The sequence below is a fragment of the Oryza glaberrima genome, chromosome 10 (assembly GCF_000147395.1).
Source record: "Oryza glaberrima chromosome 10, OglaRS2, whole genome shotgun sequence".
Lineage (NCBI taxonomy): Eukaryota > Viridiplantae > Streptophyta > Magnoliopsida > Poales > Poaceae > Oryza > Oryza glaberrima.
The window spans coordinates 21,352,412-21,368,242 of NC_068335.1; the positions used below are offsets into that span (position 1 = coordinate 21,352,412).

At 42.1% G+C, this 15,831-nt stretch overlaps 2 protein-coding genes across 2 annotated transcripts; one reads left to right on the forward strand and one right to left on the reverse strand.

Annotated features, from left to right (window-relative positions):
- Window positions 1-1,177: 1,177 nt before the first annotated feature.
- LOC127785635 (autophagy-related protein 3-like) lies at window positions 1,178-4,751 on the reverse strand. Its single transcript, XM_052313036.1, has 10 exons — window positions 4,461-4,751; window positions 4,278-4,348; window positions 3,914-4,030; window positions 3,653-3,825; window positions 3,467-3,552; window positions 2,710-2,761; window positions 2,564-2,629; window positions 1,793-1,923; window positions 1,579-1,689; window positions 1,178-1,417 (listed from the first exon to the last, which is right to left on the reverse strand). The coding sequence occupies exons 1-9, from the start codon at window positions 4,619-4,621 to the stop codon at window positions 1,593-1,595; spliced, it is 954 nt and encodes a 317-aa protein (XP_052168996.1). The 5' UTR covers window positions 4,622-4,751; the 3' UTR covers window positions 1,178-1,417; window positions 1,579-1,592.
- Window positions 4,752-5,096: 345 nt separating this feature from the next.
- LOC127752621 (uncharacterized) lies at window positions 5,097-9,637 on the forward strand. Its single transcript, XM_052278031.1, has 4 exons — window positions 5,097-6,720; window positions 7,896-8,042; window positions 8,189-8,305; window positions 8,602-9,637. Exons 1-4 carry the CDS (start codon window positions 5,266-5,268, stop codon window positions 9,196-9,198), a joined length of 2,316 nt encoding a protein of 771 aa, XP_052133991.1. The 5' UTR covers window positions 5,097-5,265; the 3' UTR covers window positions 9,199-9,637.
- Window positions 9,638-15,831: the final 6,194 nt, after the last annotated feature.

Sequence of the window (15,831 nt, forward strand, 5' to 3'; positions counted from 1 at the left end):
ATATTGTTTGGCACAACTTTAGTTCTAAGATTTTCTGAAGCTGAATATTCTTTGGAGATCCGTAGGTCTAGCTCTATTGATGACATATAGATAAACCGTTTTATTTATGTTTTAGATTATAAATAAATTTTAAAACTAATTCAGGGCCTGTTCACTTTGATGAAAAAAAAAACTTACCAAATTTTGGCATTGCCAAAAATTTTGGCAGGATTTTTTATATAGTTACCAAAATTTGGCAGCAAACTAAATGTAGCCACTTTTTTGGCAACTTTATCAAAATTTGGTAAGGTTGAAAATGACATCAAAGTGAACAGACCCTCAATTTTTTAGCTACAAACTTTAAATCTAGCTTGTTCTAATATTTGAAATTGTACCAAACAAGGTGGTGCTAGTGCCAGTGAACCACTTAGATCCAGATCGAGTGTTGATAGTTTCTCCCTATTATTATTTATTTCCATTAAGTAGTAGGGCATGTACTCTAATGGAATTGAAGGGCCATATTGTTCCTTGGCAATCTCATATTGTATTAAATAATGAAATGGATCATAAGCCAATAATTTAACTAATTTCATCTTAAACCAACCATAATTCATAGGAGTAACTACTTAACTAGTAGCGTCATTCATATCTATCGATCACCCCCCCTACAGGTGAACTTAATTGGTAATAACTGGATTATTAGCGTCAATACTTCAAGTCTGTGTGGTCGGCGTCGATACTTACATCATGCACGTGTGAGTGATCATCGACGACGTGACCACATCACTCTCCTGTCTTGATAACAGGTACACTGGCTAACTCATCAAGAAGAAGAAGGCAGTCGATCGAGATTGATCACAAAAATAGCAAGTTAATAATCAGATGCTTGCTTGAACCATAATTTAATCAGGAAATATAATATCTTCGAAGCTAGAAGATGATTTAGGCCACAAATCTGCATGCTATATCGGTCCCATGTGCAACCAAATACAGGCATGCGACCGGGCATGTGCGACCGACCGACTGATCGATCGAAGTAACAGTGTAACACACCCTCCAAGTACCAGGAGACGTGGCACAATGGAGCCCAACCATTGGCATCAGAGATACAAATGTGCAGCTCATATGAAGCCTACAAATGTGCAGCTCATATGAAGCCAAATTGTGCAAGAGAGGGGCAGGGCTAGCATACTCAATGTGCATCTAAGAACAGATGGATTCAATCTGAAGGCAAACGAATTCAAGTGAAACGGGTATGTCATGTTTGCATGTACATGGCAAATCAGCCCTGATGTTTCTGCAGAGTTTACAGTTACTTTCCAAACGAATGAGCACACATGCACGCACATCTTGCATATACAAATCTTTCCACCAAGCAATGATTATTTGGGGCACCATGATAAGCCTTGGTACACCTTCTACAGGATCTTTCACTTTCCTGTCGCAACATCAAATTGCTATCTATGTCAGTGTACAAACAACTGATAGCATGGTCAAGACTCAAGAGTGACATGTAGTCCCTTATATGTAGAATAGACATATATGTAGTTGTTCCATATATGCAGAATGCACGCCAGATTATAAGATGATTGAGCATACCTTCAATTAACAAATCATCTGCTTGTACTGCCCAGATCGAAGTCCATAGTGTAGTCATATTCAATAGTGGGTATGACTGAGGCCATAAACTTCAAAAATATGAAAAGGTACCTGTCCAAAAGAGAAACACAAGTTACAGGCCAGCCAACAAAGAGATGTACTGCTTTTGATCATCCAAGCAGTCAGCAAAAGGTATCTCTGTAGATAATATTACTTGTCAACTTCTGGTTCAACTCCTCGAGACATTAGGACATCAATGATCTTTTTCATCACAGCAGCGTGTTTGCATGGATGCACTGAAGCATGCTTGCCTGCTGACAAGTGAGGATGGTCTTCAATAGTCACCTGTGGCAACACAATCCACTTCAGTGTCATCAACATGCAATGCGTAGTAGATGACTTAACTACTTCATCTATTTCATATTATAAGACTTTCTAGCATTGCCCACATTCATATATATTTTAATGAATCTAGACATATATGTGTGCCTAGATTCATCAACATCTATATGAATGTGGGCAATGCTAGAAAGTCTTATAACCTGAAACGGAGGTAGTAGTACACTAGTTTGTTGCAATCCACAAAGAAGCTAACACTAAACCTTGAAATTTATCGAACTGTGTGGCATGATGTGGCTTAAAATACACGAACCATCATTACATACATACATTTCTAAGTTGTGAGAATGACGGAAAATGACAGTAAAAGGATAGAAATGCCAATAATTCCGGTATGCTACCATTGCAAAATCTAATTTCTGGAGACATTACTGGTATCATTTTTTTTTTCAAAAATGAATACTTCAAATCCTTTTCATTGGTTGGTGTACTATATGACATTGAGGTTTTAGAAACATATAATAAGCTCGGTGCAAAATATAAGCAGTACTAACAAAATTAAGGATATTGGTGAACCAATCCAGCACAAGTTGATTCATGTTTCATTTAACATGTCAATAGCAAATACTAAAACGAATGAAAGTACCGTCTTCCGCGCATGGTCTTGGCTGATATCTTCAAACACAAGTTCAGGCTTTAGTGGCATTCTTGACTGCAACAACAATCAAATTAAATGAATCAACTTCATCTTCAAGACTGCAACAAGACACTTCTAAGGGCAAAATGACTTACCTCATCATATCCGGTAAGCCAGACACGTGGGGTTTGGTAATATTTGTCATATCTGGAACAAGAGAACTACCTGTTACTTTCTTAAACTAGAAGACTGAGGCACACAATGCTATGGCAAATAAAAAATAACCAAGAGGACCACATCATTGCTCAGAAGCAACAGGGAGAAGTTCAAGACAACAGCAATATCACTTGCAGAATGTTGTACATACAAATACTTTGAAATCAAGGCATATAATGCTAACTACAATTCATTGTTTACAGATCACTAGTGTGTTATGTGCTATATTCAAGTGCCGAGGAGCAGATATGCAAAATATAAAACTTGGATAGTCGAAAGAATAAGTGATTTAAGATAAATCCTGGTAAATGTCTATAGAAGTTCTGTGTAAACATATACAGACTCCAAAAGAGGAGGAAGACAATATGGAAACCAATAACACATAATAAGGCAACTAAGGGTGTGTTCGCTATACCTGGTTCTCAACCAGAACCATCCGCACGGAAACAGAGCGGTCCATTAGCACGTGATTAATTAAGTATTAGCTATTTTTTTTTCAAAAATGGATTAATTTGATTTTTTTAAGCAACTTTCGTATAGAAACTTTTTGCAAAAAACGCACCGTTTAGCAGTTTGAAAAGCGTACGCGCGGAAAACAAGGGAGAGGGATTGGGAAAAGGGGCATCCGAACACACCCTAATACTAACCAACTAACAAAAGACTTAAAAAGCATGCATATCAAATAAAAGAGCTTACGTGATGCTAACGTCATATGTCCTAGTGCGAAGGATGTTGTCATCTTCAGGCTCTTCTGCGACAAAATATGAAGGTTGAGCGGTAGCCTAAAATAAGATGACGAAGGCAAAGCTGGAATCGGTAATGACTATGAACATTATGAGCCTTTCTTAACCACATCGAAGATAGGATCACAGTCTTTCTTACCACTGAATCATTCCCTGTGTCTTCATAAGTGTCCATGTCTGGTATATCCTCCTCCTCTTCTTCAGTGTTCTTACCAGCACTGAAGTATGAGGGAATAGACTTTATCCCTTCAGTTTTCCCTATATCCAATGTATCCATCGAGGGTATGTCTTCCTCCTCTTCTGGCTTTGATGCTATACATTACCAACAGAACAAAAGGGAGTTTAGCTTATACAAAAGAGAGTGCGTGAAACACTGAAACAAGCATTGTGAGATGTCAACCTTGCACTCCATGTGTGGCAAGCCAGCCTTCACCGTCCTCATCATCACCGAGAACTACCTCAGCTCCTGCTGCATCATACTCTTCTTCAAGCGAGACAGCGCGTCTTAGGCAAGGCACTGCCAGCAGAACCAAAATTTCAATTACAATGAGGAATATCAAATTCAAACTGTTTCAACTACACGAGGGAAACCAAACTTCACTAGTTCTTATCCTCCAATGTAGCATTCCAAAACATGGTGGCCTAGAACCAAACTTAGCCTAATCAAGACCAGTGGAAACTAGCATAACAATCATGTCACCCAATGCAGCATTCCATCGAATCCTAGCACAAGATGAAATAGAACCAATTCAGAATCAGCATACCGTTCCTGGTGACGAGGAATTGCTTGTCGGGAGGGAGATAAGGCTTCCTCTTGCTCGGATCGCCCGCCTCCCTGCACAGGAAACACCCACCGAGATCGATCAGACGCCCCACCCAAACCCACAGCAATCGGGTACCAAACCCTACAGAGGAGGGGGGCGGGGGGCAACGGAGGAGATGCCTACCAGGACCAGGTGGGGCACTTGGAGACGAGGTTGTCGCCGGCGAGGATGAACTCGGGGACGGAGAGGACGCCCTTCTCGAGGAACGCCGACACGGTGCGCGGCTCCGTGACCCGCTCCACCGTCCCCTTGTAGAGCTCGTACACCTTCTGCTTCACCTGCATCCTGCTGCTCGCCTCGCCCCTAGCCCCAGGGTTGCCTCCGCTCGCCGGAGAAGGTTGCTTCCGGCTTCCGCTCGCCGGAGACGGTGGGGAAAGCGAGGCGAAGACGCAAACCCGCCTGCGGCTTCGTTGAAATACGCCTCCCAAGTCGAAAGGCGCACGGAATCGGACTCCTTGTCGCGTCGTCCCGGCCCACCAAAGCTTCGGCCCACGAAAGCCCACGGCCCAATTACAATCGAGGCCCACCTGAAATTTCCACACGCCCACACCCCCCACCCACGCGCTTTCCCGAACCGTCTGCACCAGGGGGCCCCACCGTCAGTGACTCGGCTTTGACGCACCATTCCGACCGCCAGCTTGACGCGTGGAATGGTGGGGCCGAGTAGTCAGTGGGACACCCCTCGGCGTCATCCGTAAGCAGAGGAGAGGACGCGGAGCGCCATTTCCGAAATCCACGAGAGCTTTGGCTCCTTGCCATTTTGCTTTTTCGTTTTCAAAATTTCTTCCTCTTCTCGAGAGAGAGAGAGAGAGAGAGAGAGTGAGCGTCGCGTTGCCCAAGGGGAAGGGAAAGGCGTCTTCCTCGACACGATTCCCCTCTCTCCCACCCAAAACCCTACTGCGCCGCCGCCGCGGAGGAGGAGGAGGAGATGCCGCCGGAGACGACCGAGGCGGCCGCCCTGAGGGGGGCCATCCTCGCCGCGTCCACGGCGGTGGCGGCGGCGAGGGCGGTCTCGTCGGTGGCGGACTACCTCCGCCGCCACGCGGGCGACCACCCGCGGGCCTTCTTCGCCGACGCGCTGCCCTCGCTGCTCTTCCGGGTGTTCGTCGCGTCCCCGGACTCGCCGTCCTTCATCGATCTCGCCGCCGGGGACCCCGCGCTCGCCGAGCTCCTCGCGTCGCTGCTCGCCCCGTCAGGGCCGCTTCTCGCCGCCGTCTCCGCCGCGGATCGCCACGCGCTCCTCCGATTCGTGTTCCCACCCGAGCGGCTACCCGATTGGCTCCGCCTCGCGCTGTCGTCCGCCACCGCCGCCTCCTCCTCCTCCTCCTCCTCCTCTGATGAGGTGATCTCCCCTCTCCTCGCTGGCCGCGTCGACTCCGAGCTTCACCTGTCGGTATTCGAATACTACCTCTTCTGGTTCGCGTACTACCCCATCTCAGCTGCCACGGCCAAGGCCACAGGAATGGCTGCGGCTCGGGCCCCAAAAATTCCGCCCTCCATTTCAGAACAATCACTTAAGTCGCTCGGCCGCATTGAGAGCTGGATGTCCACCCTAGGTTCATCAGCCGGACGCAATCTGGGTCAGAAGCTAGAGAGCTCGCTATATCTGAAGCTTCTGTACTCCTACCTTAAGGAGTTCGTGCCCAGCGGATGTGTACCGCCGCGTAATATGGGTGGAACTCTGCTGCATCGAACTGTCAGTGATGGTATTGATGCTGCTGAATCCTTCAGGCGAGCTGAGTTCTTCGTGCACACACTCATCCAGTTCTGGCTTGTTGGAGATGACTTCTCGCCACTGCCTGTGCAGACTTGCCGTGCATATGGGCTCCCTTTACTGTCTCTTCAGTCTCATGCAAATGCCACATTGGTTGAGCGGCCGCCAGCACCAGGACTCGGCGATGCAGTGAAGCTTTTTGTGATGTATATGAACAGGATCAATGCTTCTGTGGATATAGATGCGCCAAATGTCTTCGAGGGAATATCTTCATGGAGGGAGGCATGCAACAGCCCTGTTGGATACTGGAATCCATTGATACAGAGGCCTCTGTATCGATTTTTGCTCAGGACATTCTTGTTCTGCCCCATGGGTGTAGAAATAAAGAATGTTGCACAGGTTTTCTCTGCATGGATAGTCTATATGGAGCCATGGAAGGCTCAGAAGGATGATTTGGATGCGTATGATCTGCCTCCTCCAGGTTGCCGCAATGTGCATCGAGTTACTGAGGGAAAGAGGCAGGTGTCTGAAGCAGTGTACTCTCCAGAATGGGAGAACTTTGTGCTGTCCAACTACTTGTTCTACAGTTCTTTGGTCGTTCATTTCCTGGGGTTTGCACATAAATTTATCCACTCTGATGTTTCCTCAGTGTTGCAGATGGTATCAAAGGTAAGTGAATATTTGCTCCGTCCTTACTACAGCATATGCCACTATGGTCTTTGTTTTCGTCCTTAACTGTCATGTTATCCTTGGTACATATTGTTGTCTTAGGTATGAAGTAGCTGAACATGCACTCATGCAGTCATTTACTAAATTAGATTCCACGTACTTGCACATATGTGTTTGAGAATCGCTGTATTTGTGTTTTGAATTATCTTGCACTCCATAGTTTATTTAGCATCAGGGGGGTTTCCCCTTGATGGAAAATGTAGAAATATCTAATACTAAGGGTAGGTAAGTGGTGTCACACTGTCATATAATTTTACAATACTCCGCTACCAGGGCAGTACCACCACTAGTGGTCTAAGCAATGCAGTAGAAGAAAGTTTTTTTTTTAAGAAATTGTATTTTTAGGAGCGTGGAGCAAATAATCCGGTGAATAAGCTGAAAATAATGGGTAATGGATAGCCATATTTGTAATCTGAAAAAGTAATGTACCTGTAATCTAAGTGAATTGTAGTGGGAGGCATTTTCTGTAGAGGGTTTATGGACAGCTGCATGTGATGTTTCTTCATATTTCAAACTCTATGATTGAGGATTTGAGTTATTGTAATCTTAACTAACTTCTATTATACCACCTGGAGAGATTAGCAATAAAAGAAAACATATTAGATGTGCACCTGGAACAATAGGCCTACCGGAACATATACCTTACAAGTTACAAGTAATTTGAACTTAGTCTATCTTGCACATTTTCTCTCTGAATATCTATTCCTATTGCTTGTTACCTTGGTGGATATTTGGGAAATAAAGCATGATCATTTTTGAAATACTATATATTACTGTTTCCTTTATCTCATTGTTCTGAAGTTATTGGTAATATGCTTAAGAGGATCATGTTTTGCTTAATGTGGCCATATGGCCAGTGCTTTATCTTCTATTCCATGTTATGTATTTTCTAAAATTGATGAGGCAGCTTTTCTGCTGGCTGAAATTGTGCTAGGCAGGTTAATTGTTCTACCCAACAAAAAAGCCCCACAAAGCGTTTTGTTTATTCATGAACTAACATTTGTAATCTAGAATCCTATTCATCTATATATAGCTTGGCCTTTCAGTACCTAATATCTATTAATCTGCTGACTGTTTCTCTCTTACTGAATGTATCGTTCGTTTGGATTTTTCAGGTTTTGGAGGTTTTGGCATCTTCTACAGAATTATTGGGGCTCATCTACAGCGTTGATGCTACATATCATCATAGATTTTTTGGTTCAGCATCTTGTTATTTGGATCATGTGCTTAAGTATGTGCCATCAATCCGAGAACAGCTACAGGTAAGAAATGGCTGACCTAGTTAGTGCCTTGAACTTCCAGTGCATTGCAGGCTTGCAGCACTGGAATTTTGCTAGTTCATCAATAATGTGGAGGAGTGGATGACTTTCTGTTCTAACCTTTTATCGTCCCCTGTGGTCTATTTCAGGACTGGGAATATGGTTTATCAGAAAGTGATGCTGATGGGTCTTTCTTGCATGAGCGTAGGAACTTTAATCTGAGGCTTTTCAGCTTTGATGAGGAAGGGGCTTACAACTTGCTTCAGGTGTATATTATTATGCAATTATCATTGTTAGCCAATTTTTTATTCTTGTCTTTATTCAGAGTATAATAGATTGCTGGAGATTTCCAGTTTATTAGGTAGATATCTCTAAAGATTCAACTTTACATCCTTGGGCTACTCTTTTGTGATGGATGCTGTTTTTCTGGTAGCTATTACAGTACTATCCATTGATCTGTTACATGAACCAACGTAATTTTGCCCTTTTGACTATTTATTGTTCTCCACGTATTACCAATATTGAAGAATACTTACTCGTTCTTGCTTTCCTTTATCTCTAGTTGCTGTTGCTACGGGCAGAGTCAGAGATTCAACGTTTGCCAGGTGATGCTATGCAAAGTCTTCAGACTCTGGATTTAATTAAATCCCAGATGAAGAAAATTTTCCGTGAACACATTGAAAGTTCCCAGCCTATGAACTTGGTAGAGAGAGAATGCAGTCAGCACCATGGGCGTGGTGAGGTATTCGCACCTAAGCATCCAAGGCCATGGAAACACTCACTAGCTAATGTGAACTGGATGACAAGGCCCATCTCAGACTCTGAAGTGGCCTGGCTAGCAAGGTTGCTGATCCGTTTTTCTGCTTGGCTGAATGAGATCCTTCGACTCGACCGTGACGATTCAGATGCTATCCACACAGGCCCAACCAACATCAAGTTTGATGGAAATGAACTTAATGGGGTTGGGGGCCCAAAGGATGCTGCCAGAATGGTGTTTATTGGTGCTTGTTCATTGCTTGTGCTGGTGGGGCAGTCAATCCTGCACTTCATGAGGACACACAGTATTAGGATCAATCTGAGAATTCTTGCATCCAAAAAGCTTCTCACTGCTGTTATGTTGTATGCCTTGTTCACTGTGGCAAGAAATGCGCTGTCCTAAACTGTTGTGCTTTGCATGTCCTCATCTCGTTCCTGGTGGTGGTGCTGCTGCTTGGTCAGTAATTGTCCAACCTCCAAGTTTTGCCCTCAGTAGACTGATACATATGCTGTACAGGAACTCTTAGGAGAAATGAACTTACACTGAGTGAAACTTCAGCAACCCTTTCAAACTTGTTTTGTGCATGTTGACGGTTCAGTGAAAAGCATGCCTGGTTCTCCATGTGCTCTTGGAGCACTATTTCATAGTCATAGACAGGACTTGGGTACAAGAAAAAAATGTTCTGGGGGACCTCAATTGCTTAATGTAACTAACCACCCCTTTGCTACAGGCTCTGCAATGCCATGTTTCTTAGAGTTGTTTTTGATGGCTGATCTTCAATCAGTCATTCTACTACCAGAGAAGTTGATGCAGAAGCAAATTATCTGGTTTCTTTTTTGCATCTGCATGACTATTTACAGTGTGTGGCTGTGTGCGGTGTTTTGCCCCTGCCAAAGACAATCTTAGGGATGGTGTCTTCATATCCTACATGGCTGGAATCAATCTTAGGTATGGTTCTTTAGCTTCTACTGCTATAACTTTTCTTTTACCAAACCATCATCTTGAGATCAGTCGTTTTTGGTTTGATTTGTGTGCAAGGGATGATTGTGTGATTAAATAGTTTGAATGCTGCTTTCTGCATAATTAGATGCATACAGGAGAATAATTCAACATAGCACTAGCAGTTATTAATAACATCAATTTTGCTGGATACATTTTCAACATGAAAAAGAGCAATAATTGAGCCAACAGCGGCCTGTGGGCATGAGCTTTCTGTTCCATCTGAGTCGCATTTAGAATGTGCGTCTGATTATAATATGGTTACTTGTTTCTGGTTGATGTGCGCAGAATAATTCTCTATTTTGGTGATGAATGTTTTTCATTTGTTCGATATTTCAATTTTTTTTTATGGGCAGCAAATGTCTGTGTTATGATGACATGTTTGAATGGCTTAAAAGAACTGACAAAAAAAAACGAGGAGATATTGTAATGGTCAATGGGAAAGGCACACCTACTTGAGAGCTAAACGTGCCATGAGCCCATGATGTTGATATATTCATCATACAGTTAACTATTCCATTTTGTTTGGTTTGGTGCTGCATTCCTTTCATTCAACACGTCCTGGACTTAATACCTTTCCCTAGCTACTTCCTGCAAAGTGACATGCAATAATTAATAAAAATAATAGATAGACCTGTCCTAGGAATTGCTTCATTGATGTCACTAAAGTATTTGTCCTGCCTGTAATGACCTCAGTAAACAAATACAAACAAATAAATATTCTTCCCATGACTTTTGCTTCTCTTAGGCTACTGTTCAACCTTGGAGCCTTCTTGCTTTCCAATGTTTTTTTACACATTCTTGTTACTGCACCCTCAAAAGGCTTCTCTTAAGATGCCCCTTCTTCTTTTACCCTCCCTAATGCCTACTCTAATGGCACTGCCAATTCAGAAATGATTCTTTTGCAAAGCCAAATAGCCAATAATGCAATGCAAAAGCGACTGATTCTATCTATCTCCCTCTCTTAAGCATCTACTACTATAGCTGCTATACTAGGCTGATCAGCTGATTGACACACCCACAGTCCACAGAGGAGGAGACAAATTGTAGAAGCACCATGCACTCACTATACTCACCAACCTGCTGCTGGGGATTCTCTTGGTTTCTTGATCATTGAAGCCCAGCCTTTTTGGCACGCAAGCAGTACACACTGTACACGCTTGGCCAGAGGTTATGTTGCCAACATTTAAGACTTGCATGCATGTGAACATAGGAGCAACAGTATGTGTCATGCATTAATTCATGAGAGGCAAATTGAAGACGAATCGAGAGTCTCATGCAGATGGACCTGTGCATACGGACTACGGCTGGGCCGGGCCGTTCTGTCTCTGTCCCCTGCAGTACCATATTGCATCGTATCGTCCCTGAACACACGTATATATGGTAGTCTACCAGATGCCTGTAGTGTACTTTCTGACCCCAAACAGCATATAATACTATCAAACCTTAAAATCATTTGAGTAATGTTGTAAAAAGCGGTAAGTAGTTTTGTGCTGTCACCCTAACGTTGTAACACTTAAGCGGTACAAAGTTGGGGCACCTGTTCCTTTGTATGCGGTGTTGTAGAACGGATTGGGATCCTCTGACGTGAAGACAGACGAATGTGGTGACTGACATGTGGGCCCCACCGCTCGTGGGCCCACCTGTCAGTGACCACGTTAGGGTGCAGTTCATGTCACAGGAACCATCTCCTTGTAGAACTACTTTTTTATTAAGAGACTGTTCGAGAATAACCATGGCAAGAGTGTTCTCTCCAGGAACACATCAGTTCTTCAGTTCAGTGAAGGAGGTAAAAGCCTCTACTGCTCTACTATGTGCCGTACTTCTGTGATCTGTTCTCTCCAGCAATCTGGTTGGAGAAATTCTGCTGTCTTCACTGTAGATCTGTTAGTTCCCCTGTCACATTTTTGCATCACCAGTTTCGTGCACATTGGGAAACAGTATCTAAAGTCTGCTGCCTGTGTGCTCTGTTTGTTTGTTTTTTTATTCTCCTTTTCATTCTATTACAGAGCTGTATGATTGTTTTGGCTTTAATGGCAATGTATACCTTTGTTGCTCAAAACAAATATATATATATATATAAGTGTGGAACATGTATGTCGGGTTGTGCTAATTAACCCGAGTTATAATCTTTTTCTTTCTATCTTGGCCTAGAAGAAGAGCACTACTAGTGTAATGCATGCTAGGTGTATCTTCATGTTGCGTCCCAGCATGATTAGAGGGCTAATTTTGTTGCATTTAAAGGGCGATTAAGGATCCGATGCTTAGGTATGTCGATTGTTTGTTTCTCTTTTTGTCTCCTTCCCTTTATCGAAAGTACATGAAAGAGAATTAAGGTGGGGTAACAAGATAAAGCTTGGATGATTGAGGTTACGCATTTTTAGGATTATAAAAAGAACACATGCAACACGATGGTTGGCTAGGTTGAACAATCCCTTGGTGCCAAGCGCCAACAGCTTGCTAGACACTAGGTGGGCTGTTTGCCCACCATTTTCTCATATGCATGATGTGAAATGTAACTGCAAGGGAACAAAGAACAAGGGACACTGACAGAGTACCTTGTGTGTCTTGTTAGCTAGTACAGCCTAGAATGCAGAGATGTCCAATGCGGTACCAAATGATAAATGTCCGTCCGTATTCGCATCTATAATAATGTGAACATTCACAATATATCAGTGGTCAACGTCAAGGAAGTTGATCTTTTGGTACTGGAGTAAATTGTAAATATATGCACGCAATGTGAGATTTGGTTTATCCTTTGAACTTCCAGCCATTAGTAGTATTAGTGATAATTAGCACTTCCTATGGCATGTGAGATTTGATCATAATATGGCAATGCAAGGTGCATGCTTTGGTCCATGCAAATTAATTTCTGCATCGGCGATAGATCGGTCGAGACAAATTAAGCTGGTCCTCGAATATTCAGCTAGCGCCCACTCATCGGCAGAATAGCATGACGCTTGCTCACCTGCAGAGTATGTAGACAACATAGTTTTTGAGTTAATATTTTTGAAGCCAACAGGGATATCCTGTGTTGCTGGCACTGCTATCATTATAGTTGCCTGAAATCTAGATACTCCCAATTATATAAATATTTATCTGCAACTAAATTCAATAATTGGGTCTGCAGCAGTTGCTTGTGTGCTTGATCTGTACACTTTTCAATTCCGAAATCTCTTTTTGGCAAGCAGATTACAATAATTTGGCTAATCTTGATACACAGAATGGTCCTCGAGCTATTGCAGCTGTAGTATGTATATATATGTATCTATATCATGTTATCAACTGACTGCCCATCTGTAAATAGAAAGTACCAACTAACATAACATTAAGTATATTAATATATGACAGATATACCATTCATTAAGTATTATGGATTCACTTTGTTAGTGATGGATAATCAGATAGGAATTAATAATGGCCTACCATTACAACAGGAACAGAGGGTGAAAATAGCAGTACTAGAACTCATATCTATATTGATTGCCCTTAGGTATTTCCACCGAGTTTCAGCTTACTCAATATACATGCTTCAAAACATTAATATAGAATATGTCATGTCCTTGTCTCCTATATAATTTTTGACAAGGATAATCTGGATTCTGAAAACTTGTTTGATTAGCTTAATTTTGTGGAAGGGATGGATGCTTATGTACCTGCCTACATATGCACATAGCAAGTGTTCCTAGCAATATCTTTGTGCAGTACCTGGCTTCATTAATTCAACATTATTTTATTTTGGTGGTGCTACTGCTGGTTAGCTTGTTGTTTTGCTCATAATTTTCTTGGCTGGACCAGCAGCAGCTGCCGCTGTTCATCATCGCAATTCGCAATCAATCGTGTGATTGTATGGCCATCGTCGTCTGCTGCTGCTACATGCGTGTATCACGTACGGCTGGCTCTGATGGTAGGTAGGTGCCCCAATGCCAAGGGAAACCAAACAAACTGTCACTGTGAGTACCTAAGCTTTGCTTTGCTACTCGTATTCTATATAGCTATCGCCTATCGATCGTGCACACCAATCTCCTTTGGAATGAGAAATTTTGGATGAACTAAAACTAGATTATATGAAAATCCTGTGATTCATCATTTTTAATCATCTCAATTTATGATCTCTCACTGACATCTCAAATATCAAATGTATAATTTTTTATGTCGAGTCTAAGACAGATTTGGCATGTACGATAGACCAATTAAAGGGCTAGGAGATGCCTACCAGAAACGGAACGATTAAACTCGTCATCTTTCATGGCTAATCTCTCTTTTCTTTTTGAAACGATAGCATGGGGGTTAGCAGATGAAAGGCAAAGTATGATGATTGATGTGATTTCTTACACGGGATCAGATCGATCAGGTGCGCTATCAACCCATCCTAATTAGTGTCAGTAAAGCATTTTTTTTCCCCCGGAAAATCATTAGTGCCAGCCAGTAACATAAACTCTGCTTGATCTTTGCGTAAATATTCAGATATCCTTGAAAGAAACTCCTAAGATGGAGTTAATCGCGTGGCTTGTCTTCTTGGATAAAAACGTACAGCAGATTGGGACAGTGTAGTTACGGTGACGATCATCTCACCATGTCTTGATTTAAATGGAAACTGTCTTACACTACATGATCAATCAGATAAAAAAAAAAGCATGCTAAATTCATCACCTAATGCACCCTTTTTATGGTCGGTTATTTGCTTGCGTGAATCACCTGATGCATGTATCCTACTAATCTAGGGGCTAATGTAGCGTTTGGTTGGGAGAAAGCAATTATAAACTGTGAAGGATCATATGCATAGACAGCAACAAAGGATTCAACGCTCCATCGCTTTTCGTGTTATCATCAGTATAGTTGGGTGCCACGTTCTTTTCTAACGGTGACTTGACTGCTAGCTCCTCCTGCATTATGCTACGACGTACTTGCAAGTGCAGACGAGTTTGGTAATTAATGAAATGCAGCCCCTAGATTATTTTATCGTCTAGATTGGGCTGTCATCTTCACTCTTGTCTACTCCCTCCGTTTCACGATGTAAGTCATTCTAGCATTTTTCACATTCATATAGATGTTAGTGAATCTATATACATATGTGAAAAATGCTAAAATGACTTACATTATGAAACGGAGGGGGTACAAATTAAGTTTTGATTCTGGAGTTTTTCGTTTCCTTCCAAAAAGCTTATAGGCTAGCGTAACACAAATTAAACAAACATTTTTTAATAAGTTAAGAATGCATTAATAAAAGTATGATTTCTTTCTTTTAAAAAATGATGAATGAAGCTTTTTATTGATATAAAGACCAATTATGTTGAGGTGATATAACCTTCTTAAAATCACTCCTAGCCACTGCATAACTACGATGCATTGAACCCACAAAAGAACACACCTAAAAAGTAAAAAAAAAATAATTACAAAAGAAGTGTTCGTGACTATCAATCTGAAGACTAAATTGTCACCTATACTCCTACGCAAAACACTCCCTGACCATATGCTCCAAGTAACGACATACCACCGCAACCAAAGTATGGTCTCTAATTAATTAAGAAATGATAGCACAAGAGAATTTGGCTATTCAGATAAATAAATTATAACCCACAACTACCGGTCAAAGTCACCAGTACAAGTATTGATAAGAGCAGTACAGAAGTACCAGTGTACCACTACGCATTTACAACCCGTTCGTGCTAACCAGTTTATTGGACCAATCTATCGTAGCGTCAAGAGAAATCGACCTATATGCCTATTGCGCATATAATGTATCAAGTGGCCATTGCATGTTATCTTGTCCTGCATTTCAATGATGGCCATGTGTTCGTTTCTGAAACTCATCTTCAGTACATCTCCTTTGCTGTAAGCTTGTAAACCTGACTTGGCCGAGCTGAAAGTGTGTTCATCGTTCACTTCAATTTAATTTACTTCCAAGTGCAATCTGCTTATCTATCTAGCTACTACTCCTAGATTGTTAGACCAGTGATCAAGTAGTCGATCAAACTGTTGATCTGTTTGAAATCCTCATACTTAAACTGGCAACTTGTGCTTGATTTTGCTTTC

Bases quoted from the DNA above. Each gene is read 5' to 3' on its own strand.
- LOC127785635 (XM_052313036.1), bottom strand. From the start codon at position 4,621: ATGCAGGTGAAGCAGAAGGTGTACGAGCTCTACAAGGGGACGGTGGAG. The intron at 4,031-4,277 runs GTATGCTGATTC...TTCTGCTGGCAG, and splicing joins ATTCCTCGTCACCAGGAACG to TGCCTTGCCTAAGACGCGCT. The intron at 1,924-2,563 runs GTACTTTCATTC...GTGTTGCCACAG, and splicing joins AAGACCATGCGCGGAAGACG to GTGACTATTGAAGACCATCC.
- LOC127752621 (XM_052278031.1), top strand. From the start codon at position 5,266: ATGCCGCCGGAGACGACCGAGGCGGCCGCCCTGAGGGGGGCCATCCTC. The intron at 6,721-7,895 runs GTAAGTGAATAT...TGGATTTTTCAG, and splicing joins TGTTGCAGATGGTATCAAAG to GTTTTGGAGGTTTTGGCATC. The intron at 8,306-8,601 runs GTGTATATTATT...CTTTATCTCTAG, and splicing joins GGGCTTACAACTTGCTTCAG to TTGCTGTTGCTACGGGCAGA.